Consider the following 22360-nt stretch of genomic DNA (forward strand, 5'->3'; position numbering starts at 1 on the left):
GCAAGACTTTATTTTTCCTGCAAATATAGGTAACTTAATTGAGTTTTTCACTTTGTTTGTACTTCTGGATTTAAAAAAACGCTTATAAATGTTGAAAAATAAATGTATTCAATTTCTGCAATCAAATTTAAAAGATTCTGATCATAAAGAATTGTTAATACAAAAAAATGTCTAAATAATGAACCCACGAAACAATCCTTCAATCGCCAGGTCCAGCCGATAATGAAAGATAAATTAAAATCACAGTTTTCTTTTCTACAATATGTAGCTTTCTATCGCATTATTTATGTTATTATAAATCGAAACAGATCATTTAGTACGTAGTTGATTTGGACCAATTCCCTGGTGCGAAAACTTTTCATTTCGATTCTTCCACGCAAGTATAGAAATAGTACGCTTATCAAACAATGTTTCAATGGACTAGTTCGCAAGAAACCTGAGTTGTTGAATCTGTTACAAATAAGGAGTCAAGGAACGCAAATAAATATAATCCAGTACGCGAGTAACACTGAGAGACAAGTATAAAAATTAAAAACTTTCTATGTTACGTATTTCTGTCTTTCGATCTTATCAAATGGTAGCTTTCAACAGCGAGGTAATCAAAGTTAAAAACGTTACCCTGAACGATAGAATTTCAGTAACAAAACATCATTAATCTTTTTATATTGTTAACTTATCTTTAATCTTAACATTTGTCTCTTCTTCAACAAATCACTCTTAACAATAACGGATTTCCCATTAAGCGCGCACACCGCAACACAGTTAAGAAATCGTGATGGCATTTAATACTTTCTCCTTTCACTTGCAAAACTTTTTTTTCCACTTTACTTCTATGCACTCGAAAAAATACAAACGGCTGCAAATCTACGGATAAACATATATATTTATATCGCGCTTTATTTTATGTACACAATATAACACCTATTACTACGTTTTGATAGAATCATTGACCGCAGTTCTAAATTACTGCGTTTTTTTTCTTTATTATGTTTTCGTTGATAGGCGATACTAAGGTTTCCAAAAATGAAACATATCTACGTCATGATACAATAATAATACGTATCTCTATTCTAGCGCTGAACATAAGCAAGAACGATCATTCTCTCCTGATTCATGCGCAATATATTTTACAATTATGACGATCCAACCGAAAGTAACGATACGGAAACGGAAACTTTTGTAGTTTTCTCCTTCGTACTAATCACGCAAAGCACTGCGAGGAACAGTAGAAGACTACGATGATCACAATACGTTGAGGAGTCTATGAGTGGTAAAGGAAATTCGATTACATGACGATCCTTTTAGAAGTGCCTTTCTGCAAATCTTATCAACAATATTTCATCTATGCATAGATTCTTGTAAAAGGATTGTGATGCAGCAATTGATGGATAGGTTTTGGAGGTTTTGAAACACAGGAATTCGATAGAAATTTACGAAAATAATATGCTATGATTATATTTACCGATGTGTAGCATGTCTAACTGTGATTAGAGTACTACAAGTTCAGGAACTACACCCCAATCCGCCCTATTTTCAAACCCTCCAAAACTATAAAAGGGTCCGTACATTACTGTCACAATAGAATTTCGACTCTGCCAACAGTAATGTAGGTCGTTTTAACGATCATTGCGAAGCATAGCTCACTTTGATGTAACCGACTGATTTTTTCCAGCTTCGGTTCCTGCTTCGTATTCCGTGTGTCTCGGCGAGGGTAGGTACAACAGACAGATTGTTCCGTGTGTGAATGTATTGCAACCTGAAAGGAGGAAGGACTACTTTTTGCTACACTTACAGAGCACACAGCGTTCAACTCGCTGTGGTACCTTTTGCTACCTTCAACCGTAACACAAATCTGGCCACCCAATGGAGCTCCACGTGTTTCACGGAAACGCATGTTCCAACGAACATCTCTCGCATCTCGTCTCGTCTCCTCTAGCGTCTGGACACCTCGGATGGTGCACTCGAACCGGACGCAGCTTTAAGACTCGTTAACGAGCGGTTGGCCCTTTACTCAGGGGCCGTAAGCAAATCCTAGGCGAGCTCTCTTTTCGCTTTCGCTTTCGCATAGAACTGTGATCCGCTCGTGCTACTAATGGTCAGGGAACGCTCGGCGAAGTGCCTGCTCAGGATGTACACTACCGCCTCGTACGTCGCCATTATAATTGCCGTGTTTGGTATCTGTCTAATTAGATGAGTGCCTAGTCCACGGTACAGACCGCTTGGCCCTTCTTCATTGACCACGGTCCTCAGAGTTTGCCAGAACGTCTGGTATTTCGTACCCTCCTCCCTCAACCGCGTCCTTGCTACCTCTGAAAGACCAAAGACACTTATGTACACGGGTCAACTGAAAATAGGGACCCGTTAACTACGCGTCTTCGAACTCAAGGTTTTGCGCGTTTAAGGGGTTACTAGGGTATTTGTCTCAGGTTCTCTTCTACACTTATTCTATTGTGATAGTTTCTAGCTCACTCGCTAGTTCGATGAGAGACTGAAGATATTACACAGTGTTATTATGATGACTATTCAGAAAGGACTCTTTGAAAGAATAGAGTTACGTCTGTCGTAATCCCACCCTACCAACGTGAATAGTAAGATTCCATCTTTTAGAGAAGTCAAACCTAATGTTTGATCGATCAAAGCACCGCAGCCGGCATAATACGTAATTGTATGTTGACTGGCTGGCACGCAAGACATACAGCTCACGCTATCTTTAGACTTGGAGAATCTCGAAGCTGTTTGTGGTTGCTCTGTCGATTAGCTATTGTTTATTTCGTTACAAACTCTCCTCCGAAAGAGTCATTCCTGAGCTAAGAAGGTGTACTCAGACAGAGCCCTTATTATCTGTAATCAATGATAATTTTCTTGTAATACCATGACACAACAAACAGTTGCACACAGAATGAACGTATTTGCAAACTCGTGTAGGATGTTTGCAAGGAAATTTGCACAAACCTGTGCCTGCATTTTGCTCTTGAACCGAAGCCAATTCTTGAGTCATAAGCAATACCTCAAAAATAGAATCTGTAACTAAAGTAGGAAGCAGACAAAAGTCCGGAAGAATTTCTTTGATTGGAACAAACCTTTGGCTTTTACTTGCAGTTGAAGGAACGAAAGGAACGCTTTACTGCTCACCGATATAATCTATTTGCTGAGAAGCTTGTAAACGAGAGAACATATCAGCAGAAAAGTATTATGCGTTATGGCAAAGAGTTGATTTTGTACCCACTGCTTTGCGTAATGCAATTACCTAAATGATTAGATGACCAACGATTGTTGTATGCGATGAAAGGATTATCTGAAAATTGCTATCTATTATTAACGATCGCAGTCGACCTTACCATGGGGATAGGCGATGGTGGATGCAATAGTTTTCGAGAACGAGCCTGCTGCCATGAACTCTACAAAGTCGCGGAGCGTTTTGCTGCCATCCGCCTTGGAGATCGTAGATCTGTGCGTCGCCAGCCAAGCTTTTACAGCCTCATAGATCACAAAGTGTATCACAGTTTCGCTTATTCCTACGTAGGAGGCCACGATGCCTTTATAAAATCCCAGGATACCCTGAAAAACCAGTGATAGTTTTTATTTATTTGTTCATAATGAGTTACATGTTACAGCAATAGACTTCATATTGTGTTTCAAGACTTTTTATGAAAACGTTATGCGAAAAATAACAAGCAAGTTCTGTATCAGTAACAAACAAGATTTTTTTGTTCAGAATAATTATTCTTCTGCATATCATAATCCTCTAGGTGTTAAAAAAGCATAATTAACTTTTTGAAAAATACACAAAGGAAAAATGACGTTTTAAATGAATTTGTTAGAAAGTTTAACAAAGTAAGGAAAGGATATTATCTGGAGAACATGGGGAGATATTAAGACGTCCCTGATAAGACGAATACACACATATTTTGACGATGATTGATAAGCAGACATAATTTAGCATTATCCAATTATCAGTAGCTGGTCCCCTCAAGAGTACTCCCCATTCATAGTGTACTACTTTCTGATTACCACCTATCGCTTTTCTTATCTCTTATTTCTGATGTGCGAACATAAGGACTGATAATGGAAGTTTCCGAGATAACTGCGATTCTTGGTTTGTATATTCTATAATTAAACGATTTATCGAACTACAACTCTCTTCAAATAATTTTCTCTAGTATGTAATTGTTTTCTAATTATTGTAATGGATAAAGTGAGTTTTAAATATAGCAAAAAAATTAATTTAATGTAGATCGTGCAGGGTATGTATCTTATGTCACCTGAAATATTTTCTCGATTTTCAATATTTAAGAAAATATTTCGAAAAATAATAGTCACTACAAAATACATTGTTTCTGAAAGAATATCTTAACGTTTGGACTATAAACTCTCTGATTGCACAAATATGATTTTCTAATTACTCGAAATAGAATATTAATGTTTCTAACAATTCCCAAGTTGCTCATGCAGTCGACAACAATAGAAACAATTGTTATAGTGTGAATTATCGTAAATAATGTAATGGTACGAAATGAACCATGAATGAAGGTTTTATCGACAGTGACGATGAGTGGGACAGCTAACCGAGATACCACTGCACACGCCTGTCGCGTGATCACGCCGAAAGGAAAGGAGATTGTTGCACGAAACAATATCGTGAACCTCTTTTTAATTATTTACAGATGTTCGTTTTATCTTTCCATTTCGTGACCTTTGTTCGCGATATAAGTCGCTTCAGAATCTGGATAGTAGCTCCAGAGGTGGAAGTCTAACGAGAAAAATGTAGAACGATTCATAAATCATTGCGACAGAGAATGACGGAATGTCTGTAGACAACGTATCGTGGCTCGATTATTTTAATCACAATTTACTATTCGTAGATTTCGAAGCTCATTTTTAGAGCTGGCTCAATATCGCTGGCACGAGCGCAATATGTAAATTCGTTTGAAGACACAATTGGAGAAAATTGAGAGGAAATTGGCGAGACTTAAAAGATTTCAAGGTAAATCTTTGCAGTACGCTTCCCCTAGATATTATCAACGAAACTGACAATTGAACTACGCCTTTCTGTTTGAGAAATAGTTATATGTCCGTCTGTTTTCGTGGCCGGCTTCATAAAAATATCCTTGGCTACGATCAGAACTTGTTCATTGTATATCTCGAGCATTGCAACATCATTGCTGTTGATTCTTAACTGTCGAAAGTTTCAGGCTGTACCTATATTCTCTCTTAATCTTTCCAACGATTGGTATTGATCCTACGAATGTATCTTTGACCTTACACTTGCCTTTTGGAAAGTACTAATCTATAATCGTCACTGCCACTTGCTAAAGAGTTCTTCAAAAATTATTCATGGCTCTACAAGAGGAAGTCATTTTCCAAAAGAAAACTGCCTCATAAATACAATGTGTACAATATAATGAATGTTTCTATATAGAGATTTATACGAAACGTGGTTTTAAGTATTCATGAATCCTTCTGTGAAGAATCAGTCTGCAATTGTTCCTAAAAGTTTTACCACTAGGAGTGCATCAACTTTTCTTTATAATGGATATTATTACTTATCAGAGCACTGACCTTTCCTCTTGAATAACCTTGTATAATTTGAGTCAGATTCTATTCAAAACACGATCGTTCAGTTCACGACTTCCTTGTACCATCTCTAACACAATTTTCCTTAAAATCGTGACAGAGTCACGGCTTCTTTGTATTCCTTTGTGTCTTGTATCGATTAGAAAGAAGGGAATACATCGTAGGGTAGCAAACAAGAATAATCGATTAACGCGTGAGTTCGTTTAAATGCGATTCAGAGCGTGACTTTCGTTAACATTGAATTTGATATTTTCTGTTTTCTTGCGGAATGATACGTTGATCTCTAGTATCAAAATATTGGAATCGCGTAATTTGACACGTCAATATAGATTCCACAATATAAGACACTGATATATTTAATGGGAGTCTACAAGGCAGTTATATTAAAATTCCATAGTCTAAAACATGAATAGAGTAAAGTTGCATAACTTAATTAGAGCATTAGTATGATAGACACAGTAGAACCCTGATTCTGTGCATTGGCACAGTAGAATTTTATAATTTGAAATATTAGTACAGTAGAATTCCATGTTCTGATGCACTGATATAACGCATTTTTAAAACAGAGATTAATATAGCGGAATTATAAAGTTCAAGAAACTATTTAAGTTCTATAATCTAAATCTAAAATCTAAACCATCAATCAATGGAATTTCGCGATTCAAAGTATATATATGTAGTAGAATTACTATAGTAGAATTACTATAGTAATAGTAGGTTCTACTAGTAAATTCTATTATTACTATAGTAATTCTACTATATATACATAGTAATAGAGTACAATTCTAGTAGATATAGTAGAATTCCACAATCTAAACTATCTGTTAAGCGGAATTCCACAATTTAAAACACTAATAGAATGGAATTCCATAATCTAAACTATCAATTCAGTAGAATATAGTTTAATCATTAGCTTCTAATAAAAATCTTGCTATAATGGATGAAAATACAACGTGATCGATCACAGACTGTTCACCAGACAGGAAAACACGCGTGACGGAGCTGAAGAGATTGTCATTATACGCGTGTTATCGAGAAATCAGTCACTTGCCAAGTGCTAATCTTCGATCTAGTCATCCCTGTCGAATCACTAATAAAAACATGGGATATCAAAATTTCCATTCGCTTAATTTCCGCAGGTATAGTCCTGGGCTAACGTAGTCTAGAAGATTTTCCGTACCGATTGGCGATATATCCTGTGCACGCATTCCATTGCGGTGATTCTGTTCGTTCGGTGGTCCAGCTGTAGCCTGGTCTTCACGAACCAAATAGGATTTGTCAACGTGCATGCCGCGAAACCTGAAAAATGAATGGCACGTGTCTTTAATCCGATCGGTACGTGTGCTTCGGTGAACGGAATTCACATCCGAACAGCTGCCTCGAGCTCTCTCGCGGTTGATCGAAGGCAAACTTACAAACTACTTTAAGTGCAACTCGTCGTAAACAACTTCACGGGTTGTAAACAGATCCTATAACCTGCTACTTTAGTAAACTGCACTTTAAGTTGTTTACAAATAACTGAAATCGCAATACAGATGACTTTCAATATTTAACAAATTATGCTCGAAAACCCACTTTATCTATAACGAGATTAATATTCTGTCCAAGTGTTTGGAATTCCCGATCACTTTGTTATTGGAAGGACTCATCGATCGGAACGTTGATTCTCGCGACAGGCCAACTTCTAAATTTACCGCGCTCGCGATTCAATCGACAGCGATCTGCGCAGACAACTCAATTCACGGAGGGAAAACAAACGAGGGGCTAATCGTGCGCCTTTAACCTTGTCGAATAAGGAGCAAGGTCTACACGAGAAGCCATACAAACTAAACGGGAATATGCCTCGTATCAGGAAAGGGGACAAGCTACCTAGCGTGACCTTGTACGAAGCTCTACCAGAAAATCAAGTAAATATTTCAGTACTGATCGCAAACAAGAGGGCTATCATTTTCGGCGTTCCTGGCGCTTACGTTCCTGGGTGCTCCAAGGTTCATTTACGAGGGTTCATAGAGAAGTAATTTCCTTACTACGAAAAAGACTTCGCGAATACGACACTCCCTCGTTTAGTGAACATAGACTCGTTCGATGTACATTTGACGAAGGACTGATTAACATGGTTACTTTGGTAAAGTTCTCAGACAGTCTATACGATTTCTGTCTACTTGCTGAACCAATTAGATCAATGGAGCTGCGATTGCTAGGCTTCGATGAAATAATATGCGTGTCCGTGAACGACCCTTTCGTTATGTCTGCTTGGGGACATGTCAAAGGCGCAGACGATAAGGTAAGGGTTGATGGAAGTCATTTTTAGCCGAAAAGGAATAGAGAGCTATATGATAATTAACATTAGAACCATTAACTGAGATTAATATACATCTGTTTTTAACCATATGTATATCAAAATTACAAGCTTTTTAAAAGTACATATTTTCTAAAACTGACGTGTATTTATATATTCTTTTAGTTTTATTCAGTATTAAGGTAAATGTCCTAACACGTGGACGCCTAAGATGTCATACGTCTCAGTAAATGGACAACCGAAAAATGCATATCCTGACACTCGAATTACATCTCAGTAACTGAACATACTATTTTCTGGTAATGTTTTCTGTTTTTATTAGTACTCTTAGTTTTTATCAGAATTTAAGCTGAAAATTAAGTAAAATTAATGTTAGTGACCAGGTACCGGGGCATTTACCTTATCTGAGGAAAAAATGTTTGTAAATCGAAAAATGTGTACAAGAAATAATCGTACTCGTGACGCTCTGGTAGCTCTAAGTGTTAACGATTCACCTTGGATTAGATGTAACGCAGGGTGACTTCGCCACTTTTTTTGTTGCCACAAGACAAAGGATATCAAATATCCAAACTTATAAATATTTATATTTCAAGTATTCCAATATTTAAAGATGCAAATTCTGTTCAAGTTTTAAAATATTCAAATTCTTCAATATTCAAAAGTAAATATTTTAAAATATTTAAGTTAAGATATCAGAAAAAGATTTTCTCATATTCCAATATTCAAATGTTTCAACTTTTTCACGTTTTAAATATTGAAGTACTAAAATTTTCAACCACTCCAGTTGAAAAAAAAGTAGTATTCAAATATTCAAGCTTTCAAATAATCCGATATTAAAATATTCAAATTTACCAGTATTTCAATATTCAAACTTTTTTATCTTTTAAATAATCTCAAGTCCCTTTATTTCGTTCAATTTCTGAATACCAAAAACGTAAACCTAGATAACAACTAATTACAAAAGGGTACGCCTGATATTTTTTCAAACTTCAGGTGAGAATGCTAGCAGACCCGACAGCGAGTTTCACGAGATCCATCGGGATGGAGGTGGACATTCCAGAATTAGGAGGAACAAGGAGTCGAAGGTATTCCATGGTGACGGAGAATGGAGTCGTCAAAGAACTGTTCCTGGACGCGGTGAACGTGAAACTGGTCTGTTTGCAGCGGGGTGGAATCCCAACTTATTGTACCTGACCTGCTGCTCACAGAAATAAACGCATACCCGTTTATCTCGTGGCAGTTGAAATTCTTGCTACGCCTGCACCTGTCGATAAATCAATTTATCCCGACTCGTTTAGTAAACAAACCGATTTATGGCGGTTGACCGAAAGACAGCTCTCAAAATCACTCGATCAGCGACTGTTTACTAGCTGGTCGCAGCTTGCGAACAGGTACCTGCCCTATTGACCCACTTTGTGGTAGACCACGGCGGCCAACGCACTGTTTATCACGGTGCAACGCATCCGGATTACGCAAGTGTTTTCAGCCAGTTCTCCGAATCGCGGGACGCGCTAACGAACGATTTAACGAGCTGGTCTTCTACGTTCTACAATATGCACGCTCAGGTGTGCGTGAGCAGGGTTGGGTAGCAAACGTATTTCGGATAGAGGATAGAAAACAGGTTCTAATAATTAGAATGTTATTTCCTTTGCACCGCGATGGAAAGCTGCGAAACGTTTTATCTTTATTTAATTTTGTTATGTTTGTGCTGCTTGAGCGAGCTCGGGTAAAATTTGAGATAAAATTTTATGAAATATATTCCCTGCTACGGGGATAAATTGTGTCTATACGAAAAACTCGAGGTGAAATACTCTTATGTAAATGAGAAATGTAATTGCAATGTTTTTACTTTTTACGTGCTGCGTATGGAAATTTTAAAGCTCCTTAGCTTGAAACTGAATTAATCAGTTTACAATTAATCGATGCAGTTTCGAAACTTTGATTTAAAAAAGTAATAAGATATTTGAGCATCTAAATTGTTAGTTAAAAAGTTATTTGAAGTTTGATCAATTACTATGATACATTAGCATATTTAAACGTAACTTAACATGCATTATTTCATCATTATCATATTTCCAACCATGAATCATGCACAGATAACAAACTTTATAAGTTACAATAGTTCAAGATTATAACAAAGATATCTCACATTTTTGCAAAAATTTTTATCGCGTAATTATGAAGATAAAACTTATTTACATTTCTTTAAATTCGCTATCTGGAGTTTAATAATATTATTTTACTTTTATTTTAAAGTTTATTTAAGGCTATTTATGAAGTATCTGCGCAACTTATGAGTCAAGCATATTGAGGTATCCAAAGAATATTAGAGCACAAAAGCTTCGAAGGTTGAGAATATTGGAAGGCCAAGTTGGGCACCGGTCTACTAAGATGCTAAAATATTGATTCTAGCATCCAAAGTAAACTGCATCGAAGAATTCTGTGTACTTGGAATCGATACCCTGGTTCCAGTGCTCCTTTCGTTGTCGTCTCTGAGACAAGGCGAATAGAAACAGTCAATGTTTTCATACTTCGTTCACGAATAAACTCAAGAAACTTATATCACGTGTATGCTAATCCACATCTTCTTAACGCGTGATAGAATATCGGGCAAAGACTTTAAAACGATAAGGGAGAAGTCACTCCAAAATTTCAATACAACAACAAGTCATCAATAGCGTAGACTCTAATTCTCATTGCGATATGTCCGTCTGATTGACTTTTCAGATCAGCTTAAGAGCCACTTGGATGCAGAGGCAATCTGCGATTACGTATCGAAAGGCACGAGAGCAGAGTGTATTGCTGTTTTTTTACAGTTACTATCACTGGCTATAGTAATCACAATTAACCCATTAAGGCTCAAAGTTGCATAAACGCAGCATATCACTTACTACTATTTTTTAGTGAATTTGTGTTATTGAATTCTGTTTCTTTCTTCATGTTATTGCTATGAAAGGGGATCTCTAAAAGAGTGCATATCTTAATATTTTTTTCATTACTATTTCGCCTTTCTGTTCTACATTCTACAACATTTTGAAAATTGGAAAAATTGAAATATTTCTAGTACTAGATGCACTAGTTTCTTCTGCAAATTATAGACTTTCTTCTGTGTGTTTTCTTCATTTAATGGGCGTCTATTAAGTGTCTATTATTATAAAATGTTTTTTGTACATTGTCTTAGCAAAATAATCTACAATAATCTACAATCTTTTCAATAACATTACATTTATGCAACTTTGGCTCTTAAGATCCATTTATACTACTGACGAGCCAAACACAAGCGGATCCAATATTAGGCATACTACCGACCAATAAAAAATAACGATGAAACATCAATACGTGTTTCGTGGACGCAGTCATTCTGCTCGATTCGTACTCAGCTCCTCGATAGTATAAGTGGACTCTAATGGGCTAGAGAAGTAGAAGGTGCAGAGTCTGGTCAGCGAACTGCGCAACAGAAAGTCCTTTTCGTGTTTTCGAAATTGCAGAGCACGATGGTTAGTTTCAATCCCGCGGCTCCCGCTGTCGCGCGCGATAAGATAAATTCATAATAAGTTACGGAAGCGTAGTGCATAGTGTACACACACCTCCCTTCCTCTCCTTTTTCCGATGGCCGGGTAATCTCGCGCGTCTGTTTTGATTCGTAACGCCGCAACAAAAATAGATCAAGAACGCGTGTTTATGAGGAATCACGTTGCACTCGCTCGCTACCGGCGCGGCGCGATGCCGCGTCACACGCCACGGGAAGAGTCCAATTGCAAGCATAACAACGACGACACGAACTTCTATTGGCGCATAACGCTGCGCTCCGCGTGTACTAACCACCTCGTTTAGATTCTATTTCGGGCGACCGAAGCGATTTCGATCGCGATTTTCGTTAACCTTCGATTCTGCGACATTCTACGCAGATTCGCGTGGTATTTTCAGTGTCGAGATGACGAAGAGTCGGGATTTCACGATTCGAGCACGGCGAGCAAACACGGCTGGAACGATGGAATTCCAGCACCCAAAGTGTTTGGGATAATGGAATTCAAAAGTTTTAGGTAATAATGTAACTCCACGGTTTTCGAAAATTTGGAGTTTTGTCATTTTTTAGTGCTGGAATACTGCAGTTCAAAGTAATAACGTAATGGAATTCCATAATTTGGAGCACTAGTAAAGTGGAATTCCAAAACTGGAGTTACTGATGCTGTGAAATCCTGTGATTTATTGTTAGAGTTGAATTTTTCAATTTCATTAGTATCAAAGTAGTGGAATTCCGTCATCCGAACAGTTGTTGTAATAGAATTTTTTAATCTAAAGCGCTGATAAAGTGGAATTTCATGATTTAAAGTACCGATGAAGTGGAATTTTATGATATCGAATGAATTCAGACATGAAATACTTAATATTTATAAAATTTTGTAGTATTCGACTCTGTTAGAATTCCACAATCATATGTGCTGATGTAGTAAATTCCATAATTTAAAACAATGATAGAGTGGAATTATAAAAATACAAATTACTAATATGCTAGAATTCTGTAGCTTCTACTGACATTAAATTTTACAATGTTTTAAAACCTTTAGATATTAGAATTCCATGATCCAAGATGTTTATGTGATGAAATTCCACAATATGAGTTATTAATATAGAGGAATTCCACGATTTAGAATCTTTATATAGTGAAATTCCGTAATATAACAGCGGAATTCTACTATATAAAGCATTCGTGTAGTGGAATTCAGTCGTCTGAGTCCAAAAAACACTGAAATTCAGCTACACACGAGTTGTCAATTTACTGGAATTTCAAGATAAATTCCGGTTTAATTATTCGAGAAACCCCTAAATATTAACATATTCAATATAAAATATTACAAAACTGAAATCCAGAAATACAGCATTCAAACAATTCCTGAATTCCGTTCAAATCACCGAAATCCAAAATGTTTACACAAACCAAACCTCGCTCCTCCGTTCTGTTACCCAACTACTATCACGTTCCATTCGTTGCACCATACCAGTGTCACGTGCATTTGTGATTCAAGTGCATCGAACAGCGCACGATTTGCAATTCAAGCACATTCTGAATTATACGCTACGCGAGGCACGCTTCCTCGCCGACTACAAATTGCATTTACTTACGTTCTAGCACGAGAGAAAAAAAATCGGCGAAATCGGCTTATCTGTTGCGTAATAACAACAGTTCCATAGTACGTCGTACTTTACATGCATCGAAGAATCAAGCGTGCAATCCGATAACTCGAGGGCCGACCATCTACCTTACACTCCGCATGGGAAGCGCGTAAACACGACCGCTGCCCATTGAGAAAAACCGAGGCTCATGGGTTATTCGTTCGCTCGGTTGCTTGTAAATAACCGCAAAAGATCGGCCGTTGAATTACACGGTCGTTTCGCTAAAAATAGAAGTGCATAGCACCTGCTGCAGTGCCTCTCAAATTTCTTCAATGGAGCGCCACTTTCACGCGACCTACGAAAGTCTCATGCGTCTCATGCGTAAACGCGTTCCTGGCCTTCTGAACAGAACCTCGCGCTGCGCGTATCGATTGTTTGTTCTTCAATAGAAGCTAAACGACACAGATCACCACGGCGATAAATCATCTCGAGCGTAGAGAACGAACCGAGGAGACGGTAGCAGGATGCAATTGAGCGCATTTTGTCGATGTCAATTAAACCGTGCGGGGGCATGTGAGTGTCGAGTTGCACGATTGCAACGAAGTAACGAATGCCTGCGTAATTCACGTTGTGCAACGGGCATTGAGGAGCACTGGCGTTCGTCGGCTGGCCCGAGTCTGGTGACACGGAATTCAGGAAGGTATTCGCCGGATCTCAGTGATTCCCGAGCCGGGACGGCGACGCTCGATGCACTCGCGGTGCATGTAGAAACGAGCTGTAATTGCCTGACGACCGTGCTCCAAGGTCATCAGCAATTGGATGCAATTGTATCTCGCGCGTATTCGATTGGACAAGCGAGAATTAAAAGGGATAAGGCGTCGCGTTGCGCTATCTAATTCTATTTTTCACCATCCTTGCGTAGCTGATCTATAACATTGTTTACGCTGCTTTCGGACGTGCAATTAGTTTTCTTGCCACCCAAGGTCATAGAGCGATTGGCATAATACTTTTCTAGTTTTTTGTTATTTATCTCGTTCGCAGGCTAAAATGATTAACTTTGTTTTTGGAATAGTTACAATTTTGGTGATAAAGCGCTTGATTTATGCTCAGTGTTTTACATTCAAAATAAATATAAATGTTTTTGAAAAATATTGAACATTGGAGTAAAATGTATAGAATATTTCTGTAAATGGGATATTTTATGTTCATCTCTTTTGACTGTTTAGTTGTGTTAATGTGTGTTAAAATGACTTCTGTTCTTTTCAGGGTACAGTAGTAATTAGTCAGCCATCCTCGAATTCCACTTGCGCTGACACCAAAGGCGTACCTCGAGCATTATTACTCCAGCTTTTTATAGATTTTTACCAGATTGTTCATTAGCCTAAAGTATCAAGTCTTCATCTTATCTCTCTTTGAAATCTTCATCAGGCAATGTCTATCTCGTTTAAGACCTCACAGATACACTCTGCTCTTTTTAATTTTAACTTCGTAAACACTTTCTAAGCGTACCATTTTAGCCTGCTAAATTTATCTAGCGTTGACTAACACAATTATCCAATGTTGACTAAGATTAATATTAAAAGAGCGATCGAGAGAAAATACGATGGAGGATGAAGAAGTTATAATTGCATCTTCGAGTTCAAGAGTGCAGAAAACAACTTATGACTTTTAAATGAGCTTATTAATATATAGCGAATGAAGTTGTTTTTAAATTTTATGTTCGAATGACTTGCTACAATTTTGTAATTTTAACTGCGCATTAGAAAACAAGGCCAATGATCAGATAGCCGATGAAAAATCAGCTGTCGGATGGCTACGTGACCAGGAGCATGCTTTTTGTGCTCGGTGGGAAGGGAAGACCCTCGAAATGAGTCTTGGAAAAGAGAGCCTAGAAACGAGCGATTGCGTTAACGAAACTAGTTTGCACAACTTTTCTATGCATTCAACACGTAGGTCGCTTTCAGGTCAATTTTATTCAGATGTCTAATCATATAACTATCCATGCATAAGATTTCCTTATTACTTCACAGCTTTCTAGCGTAATAAATAGGAAAACTGTGACGATTTTCACGGAATAGACCTACTTATTGAATATTTCTCTATTTCTGATCGAAATTATAAAGAGAACAAATTTTAATCTCATAGCCTCATAGCCTCAGATTTAAGAAACTTATTTAGGTCAGTGAACTTTGATCTATAAAACGCGAAAATTTATGCGAAGGAGGATTTTAGATAAAAAGAGATAAGCAAATGAAGTAAAATAACATGTTTTTTTATATACTGATTTTGTAGCAAGATCACATTATTTGTACATTTATTGAAGAGTGGGTACTTATAGTATGAAATTCGTGTAAGATAAGGTAAATTTGAAGAGTAATAGTATCTTTTTCAGTAATATTCAATGTTTAATAAATAGTGATACTAGCAAGCCAATTATTATTTTAAAATGTTCTATGTGTATTTTACCATTTAAATTATTTTTATTTACATTTCATTATTTTTATTTACATTACTATATTTATTACTTGTTAAACATTCATTCTTCGTTGTTTCTATCACCCCTCATTTTCGTCTTTTTGACGTAAAATCAATAGAATCACTCTCTACAACAGTCTAAAGATTCCCCCAGCGAAGAGGCGACCTCATAAAATAATTTAAGGTCAAAGTTCAACTTCTGGCCAAAATACATCCCTCTACAGAAGAAAACCTAAAGAATCTACATTGATTTTCTCAATTATTTTGTCTTTGCACAACGAAAAGGAATATTTTTTAAAAAGAAATCTCGAGCTGCTTTCCAAAAAATAATTCCTTCTGACATCTCTTATCGTTATAGTAGAACAATCTTTGTCAAGGTAACGGAGCCAACAGAAATATCCAAATTTCCAAGGACCCATTTCAGAAATCCAATTTCCACCAATGATAAAAGAGAGAGAGAGAGAGAGAGAGAGTTTCCCCGGAAGTTCTCGTGCTCAGTAAGCAAAATCTCATCAGACGTGTTATCGGTACGCCAGAAGAAGCCAGAATGCGTCATAATCAAGAAACAGTTATTTACGACAGAACGGCTATGGATTCACTAAGAGTAGATAAAGACACTGATGCACACGATTTGACCCCACATGAGCTTTCTATCTGGACCTGATTATTTGAAGAGGAAAACCGCGATAACGCGATAATTGTGACACGTGAAGACGGACGATGCCTTTGGCTAGATATCAGCCCGCCATCTATTTCTGTATCGATTGATTGGACAACTTTCTATAACGTGTATTGATCTAACGCGGTCAATCTCTACTATTGTACGTGGAATTTTTTTAGCTGTATTCCTTAACATTGGAATAGGACACTTATGGGTAGTTTCCATATAAACGAAGTAAACATGTACGCACAACATGTTTCACCTCATTTATGCATTTTAGATATGTTACTGGTTTCGGTGATAGAGGAATACATTTCAAACAAAACTTGAATGATTTCAAGGGAGACATAATTCGATTTTGCTTTCTAATTATGTTTTTTCGGAAATAGAATTATACATCTTAATACTTAGCTCGTCACCTTTTACAAAAATAGTATGCCATTTATGCTAAAGAAAACATTAGCTTAGGAAATATTCTAGAATTAATATTTCCATATGGCACTCGTACACTTACACACATCAGTGTTTTCTGAAAGAATACTTCATACATTGCACTGATTTTCAAATCTTTTTTACACATATACCTGTACACAGAGTGATTGATAGAGATCAGAGATTTTAAGAGGTGATTCTATATGACAAAATAGGACGAAAATAAAAAATTACAAAATTGCGTTCAAGTCTTCGTCCCAGGGTTATTAATTATTGAGAAAATGCCTATAGTATGGATGAAAAGTGTCTAACTTGGGACTTATTCTACTGCCAACTGTACTAGTCAAGTCAGACACAGCAAAATTAGTAGAATAAGCCCCAAGTTAGACACGTACATGTGAATTTTAAGTGTTTTCTCAATGAATAACTCTGAAACGAGGACACAAACCCATTTTTATCATTCTTAATCTTCGTCTTATTTTAGAGTGTAGAATCACTCCTTAACCCTTTCAGTGCTGAATAACCATATATCGTTCACTGAAGGTAAACTACTTCGATCGTCACTAAAAGGATTAAAATTTCTGACACCTGTTGTCACACACCCTGTATAATACAAACAAACTGTTAGTATCAAACTACATATCCTTCGAAATTATCGTTTGGAAACAAAACTGTCTCCTATCATCAAATATAAACGAAATATTTAAATTGTTAACTTAGATGAAACACCTTGTACGAATAATACATCTATATATCGCCAAAAAATGTCAACTTTTCTCACTCAGTAAGCGTTCTTAGATCATATTTCCCGGATGTCTGACCAGAAAATTCTATCCAATCGTCCAATATAATTCCATAAAAGGGTTCTCAATTAGAACACAATTTTCAGTAACCTTTGTGTAGTCTGTAAAGAGCGAAAATGATTAACGAATGCAATGGATCGACTTACCAGCACAGAACGCGGAGAAAACGTGTACGAGTGGTGTATCAGGTGGCAGGATCGCGTTGAAGGCGATCTTGCTCTTCGAATAGGCACAGAAGTAAATTGCTCGGGAGGGCGCGACACCCACGAGATTAGGGCCGAGTCCTTTGAACAGGGCGCGAACCCCTTCGTTCTGGACGATGTATCTTATGCACTGGTAGATTCCTGGAGCTGAATGACCGTGAGGAGAACCACTGGAGGACGTGAACACGCCGAAGTGCGAAAGAGCGACCAGAGCATGCCTGTAACAAATGGTATAAACCACGTAAAGTGTAAATATTGCTTTAGACTTGCAATCTTTTCTTAAAATAGACGTTTATCTTTTATTGATTAATCAAAAAAAATTCTTCTGTTTAGTAATATGTATTTACATAAGTAAAAGGACGCGAAAACAAATTGAATTACTTGGCAGCAAACGTTACAGGAATCAGGGCGCTTTAAAAATTTAAATACATTGTCACATTGTATTGAATATTAGTCTTATCGTTAGTCTGAAAATTAAACAAAACTACTTAGTTCAAAACATACAAGATTGCAAGGACAAATCTAATTTAAATGCTTGCGTTGCTATTACATATACTACGCACCACAAATGTTATATATTTATATTCATAATTCATACAATATGCACATGTTTCGTGCGTTAAATACACAGGGTGAATAAAAAAATTAGGTCAAGCTTTTTCTTCTGTTATGAAAAAATAATGATTTTAACGCGCTTTAACCGAGTTTTGTTATGATTGTATCAAGGTCATTACGATATGTAATTGCATTCATTTATTTTAATAAAGTCGTTAAGTTTTCTATGCATGTACATACATTTTTCGAAACATTGTGCATATAAAAATGTCTAGAATTTTCCTTTATTTCGAAGTGTTCATAACAGTTTATATATCATAAATGCATATTTGAATTTAATTAGGATTAAAAGTATAATTATTTTTATTAACGCCGCATTAGCATATTAGTACTAAGTTTTACAATTCACATAAATGACAAATAATGTTACTTGCTAGGAGTGTGCTAATGATAATAACACGTCTTTATTATTACATTACAGGATGTAAATTAAAAGTGCAAACGAAAATATTGAGATTGGAAGATATAATAGGTAAAGGTCGTAAAAAGTGTAGTACCCGTTTATTGTCGTTGAACCTAACCTAAAAAGCGTAACTCATGTACACGTGTGCAAAAATACACACGAGTTGTAGGGTAGGTCTACATATTCTATGACCATGTTTGTTACACAATTTGGTTGTTCACAAAATTGTTAGAATGCCGGTTCAAAATAAAATAAGATAATCCTATTGGAGGTAAAATTTAAAATTTAATATGACGCTAAAATGTAAAGTTTGGTCACTGATAATGTAAAAGATACATAAACGTATCTTATAGAAATGTCTATAACGTGCATCTAAGAGCAGTATCTCGTGAAACATTTATGTAAATATCATTGAATCTGACGACCAATAAATATAAAACACGTTTTTATTTTTACTATATTACCAAGAATTGAAAACAGTCAAACAGAAAAAAAGGAATTAGTAAAAATAAATTGAAACCTACAAACTCTCAAATATTTAGTTTTTCATTTTTATCTCTAATACTGCTGTAATAATTGATATTCCAATCTAAGTTAATAACTCGAAATCGTATGGCAATATGACGAAAATTTACGTCAGACTATGGCTCCACATGAACTTAAAAAAGGGACGCGGAACACACGATTGCAGAAAACTCATTGTGGCGACAATTTTTATTGCCTGTTCTCGGTACGAACAATGGTATCCTTTGAAACATTATTTTACATCCGTAACACCTACATATTTATTACATTAATAATTTAATTAACAGAAAATTTATATTTGCATGTATAATTAAATTAGCCAGTAATAATTAATATTAGCCATAGTCATATGATTTCGACTATTTATAGATGTATATTATGATTTATGATGTACTGATTATTCATTATGAAACTACTTTCGCCTATTACAGATCAAATATCAAATCAGCGTATATTTACGCTCGTCGGTGAAATGTTGATGATTGCTCGATTCTAACATAGAATTAATAATAATAACGTGGTATTTTTCTTAAATTCTAGATTAGAAATTCGACACTGATATTTAATTCAAAAATTGGAAGATAATATCACGTAACGTACGCATTTAATTAATTTTAATTATGTATCATTGAGATGAAATTACCTGGTATAGCTTCCAGTGCACAGTCGCCTCCTTTGATCCGCTTTCGGGAAGCCCTTGCATGTCACATGACCGGAAGACAGCTCCTTGTTTATCGGGGGCGGATAGAAACCGGAAGAGGAAGACTGCAACCGCGTCTTGACCACCTCCAGAGGACAAGTGACTATCGCACCTGCCGTACCAGCTACTCTATAAAACGAAAGGAGCGTAGTCAGTGTCAAGTTCAATGTTTCATGGTAATAGTATCAGGAGATTTCCGGGAATGCTAATGACACTTCCTATTTTTGTTCGATATTGCGATCAACATTCAAGTTTCAACAAGTTCTACTATCTTATTTTATCTCATTACGTTTAATCTATTATTTTAAAAAATTTTACAATTTGATCCTTAACATCTGTTTCATTTCATTTCATTTGTTTCCCTTTCCTGTCGCCTTAAAGGATTACGTATTATTAATCAACGTTTTACTCCAACATTTTTGTCTGAAAAACAAACAAGCGAATCACAGAACCCGTGTATTTATTTACGGATGATAAGACGGAACAACGATAACTATCCATTCGAAAATAAAGTTTATCTAACGCGACCGTGTACCCGATAAGATGCAAAATAAACAGAGGAACTGGTGATTCGAACAAAATGTCTTGAGAACGAAAACAATGAAGTTCGCGTGTGACAAAGAACCTGTATTACCATTTTTTATCGACGGAGCGTTAATAAGCTCGCAAATATACAATTCGTATACTACACACAAAGGAAACAGAAGTGCCAACACACGATCCTTTACAAAACATCCTCTGGCTGGAATCTAAACCATCTACATTAAAAAGGAATAAATTTCCTTTTGTAGTGCCAAGCTTTGTCAACGCAGCACTCGTGCAGAAATTTTGGCCTATAGGGAACAACAGAATGGTGCTCGTAAATATATTATATACATATAAATTCTGCCCACGTCTTGGCACGCGAAATTCGAGCAGAAGTCCCGAAGTTACTGCGAAAAACTTCAACGACGTCCTGGCGCCCGAAAATACGCCGGTTTCTAAATTGGGACGATCAATTACGCACATAGACCGCCTATAGTGCCTCGGGAAAGTATTCGACGGTTACGATCGAAAAGTCAGTCAAAAAGCTCCAAATAAAAATTCCAAAACGTTGGTACAATTTTAGAAAGAAGTTCTAAGAATAAAAAAGACGAAGAATGTATCCCTATAACCTATTCTTGCGGTGTAGGATTCGTTGGATCGTCGCAAAACGTAATTCGTGCCAAAGATGACCTAACGTACGATTGTGTGTATACACTAACATACTCCATGGCGCCAGTTTTTTTGTTCAAATTCCCCCCATACGATTCTGTTAGCTATGTTCCGTTACAGTCGTGCCAAACTTCAGAAGATTCAGCGTAACTTCAATCCTGTTTCGTTCCAATATCCCAAATATTTTCACAGCTCCCTGTGCACGCAAGCAAGACAGAAGACCGGCTAGGATGACGTAAATTTAGCCGGCCACGAGTGCATCACAGTATTCGAAGCTACGGAATTCTTTTTCAAGCTATTCGCCGCCAACTTCACGCAAAACGATATTTACCAACATATCACGCAACTTCTACTGCGTGATATGCTAGAGTTACGATTGATAACGGAAAAAGGGGCACAAAGGGTCGGGCATAGTGACAAAACACCAGCAAACGGGGTTTCGCATTGGTTTAACATTATAATCGGGCTACATGAATCTATTTACATCTCGGGCGAGTAGAATCGCGAGACGAGCAAATGAACCACGCGTGTATTAACGCATGAATTCGGCTCGTGAGCAGTTCCACGCGTGCGTTTCGCTGCGCAAAATACGCAGATCTCGGCGAAGCAGCTTTTTCGAACGACAGGCGCGAATCGGCGATGGGGTATTGTGATCGTTACCACGAGGATCGTGGATTTGAACCGGTAGGATAAGGGGAAGGGAAAAAAAAACCCACCCGCCGGCTACAAGGTGTATCGCTGTGTCGCGATCCAACATTCTTCGATTTCGCGAATGATCCTTATTCCGGAAGCATGTACTTCGCGAATATGAAGAACGAGAAACACTGAAAGTACACACGCGGGAACTGCACCGAAGGCCGCGTTAGTCGTTGCGGTTTATCGTTTCGACGATGTTCGATTCCTGTTTCGACGATCGAACAGAAACAACCGACGTACGGAGAACAACACCAACCCTTTCGCGAGCTCAAAAACAACTGATCGCATCGACCGCACCGAACGTATGGCGTATCGTATGCCATGAACTATAACAATGTTAGACGTCTCGATCTTCACGGTTCGAGAATCGAATTTTCGATAATCGAGGTGGCGGGAAACTGGGCGTGATTTGAAAATTTCGGGTTTCGTTGTTTTTAGGGATGGAATTAAGCGTACTGTTAGATTTGAAGATCATTTTAAGCGCTTTATGATTATTTAGAAAAACAAAATTGATGGTTTGAAGTTTGAAACAAATCAATGTTGATGTGAACGTAGTACTGTGTCTTTGTGTCTCTCAAAATTTAAATCAGAGCTGTTCAGCGTGGAGGCGCTTGATTCGTTTTCCAACGACTACTGCCCACACAGCAGCTTGTTGTCATGGAGAA

At 37.0% G+C, this 22360-nt stretch overlaps 2 protein-coding genes and 1 long non-coding RNA gene across 4 annotated transcripts; 1 reads left to right on the forward strand and 2 right to left on the reverse strand.

Moving 5' to 3' along the window:
- Positions 1-89: 89 nt before the first annotated feature.
- On the reverse strand, positions 90-1961 carry LOC143180358 (uncharacterized). 2 transcript variants are annotated; one of them, XR_013002111.1, is made up of 3 exons: positions 1824-1961; positions 1645-1756; positions 90-1323 (listed from the first exon to the last, which is right to left on the reverse strand). It is a non-coding gene; the product is annotated as an uncharacterized LOC143180358 (long non-coding RNA). The 2 variants fall into 2 exon arrangements; XR_013002112.1 differs by having other exon boundaries at positions 1834-1960.
- Positions 90-21976, reverse strand: Rim2 (replication in mitochondria 2). Its single transcript, XM_076380031.1, has 6 exons — positions 21716-21976; positions 19749-19934; positions 17506-17780; positions 6755-6873; positions 3339-3558; positions 90-2309 (listed from the first exon to the last, which is right to left on the reverse strand). The coding sequence occupies exons 1-6, from the start codon at positions 21754-21756 to the stop codon at positions 2032-2034; spliced, it is 1119 nt and encodes a 372-aa protein (XP_076236146.1). The 5' UTR covers positions 21757-21976; the 3' UTR covers positions 90-2031.
- LOC143180764 (peroxiredoxin-5, mitochondrial-like) lies at positions 7189-9334 on the forward strand. The gene is made up of 3 exons (XM_076380721.1): positions 7189-7588; positions 7753-7858; positions 8867-9334. Exons 1-3 carry the CDS (start codon positions 7413-7415, stop codon positions 9065-9067), a joined length of 483 nt encoding a protein of 160 aa, XP_076236836.1. The 5' UTR covers positions 7189-7412; the 3' UTR covers positions 9068-9334.
- Positions 21977-22360: the final 384 nt, after the last annotated feature.

Source organism: Calliopsis andreniformis, chromosome 6, assembly GCF_051401765.1.
Source record: "Calliopsis andreniformis isolate RMS-2024a chromosome 6, iyCalAndr_principal, whole genome shotgun sequence".
Taxonomy (NCBI): Eukaryota; Metazoa; Arthropoda; class Insecta; order Hymenoptera; family Andrenidae; genus Calliopsis; species Calliopsis andreniformis.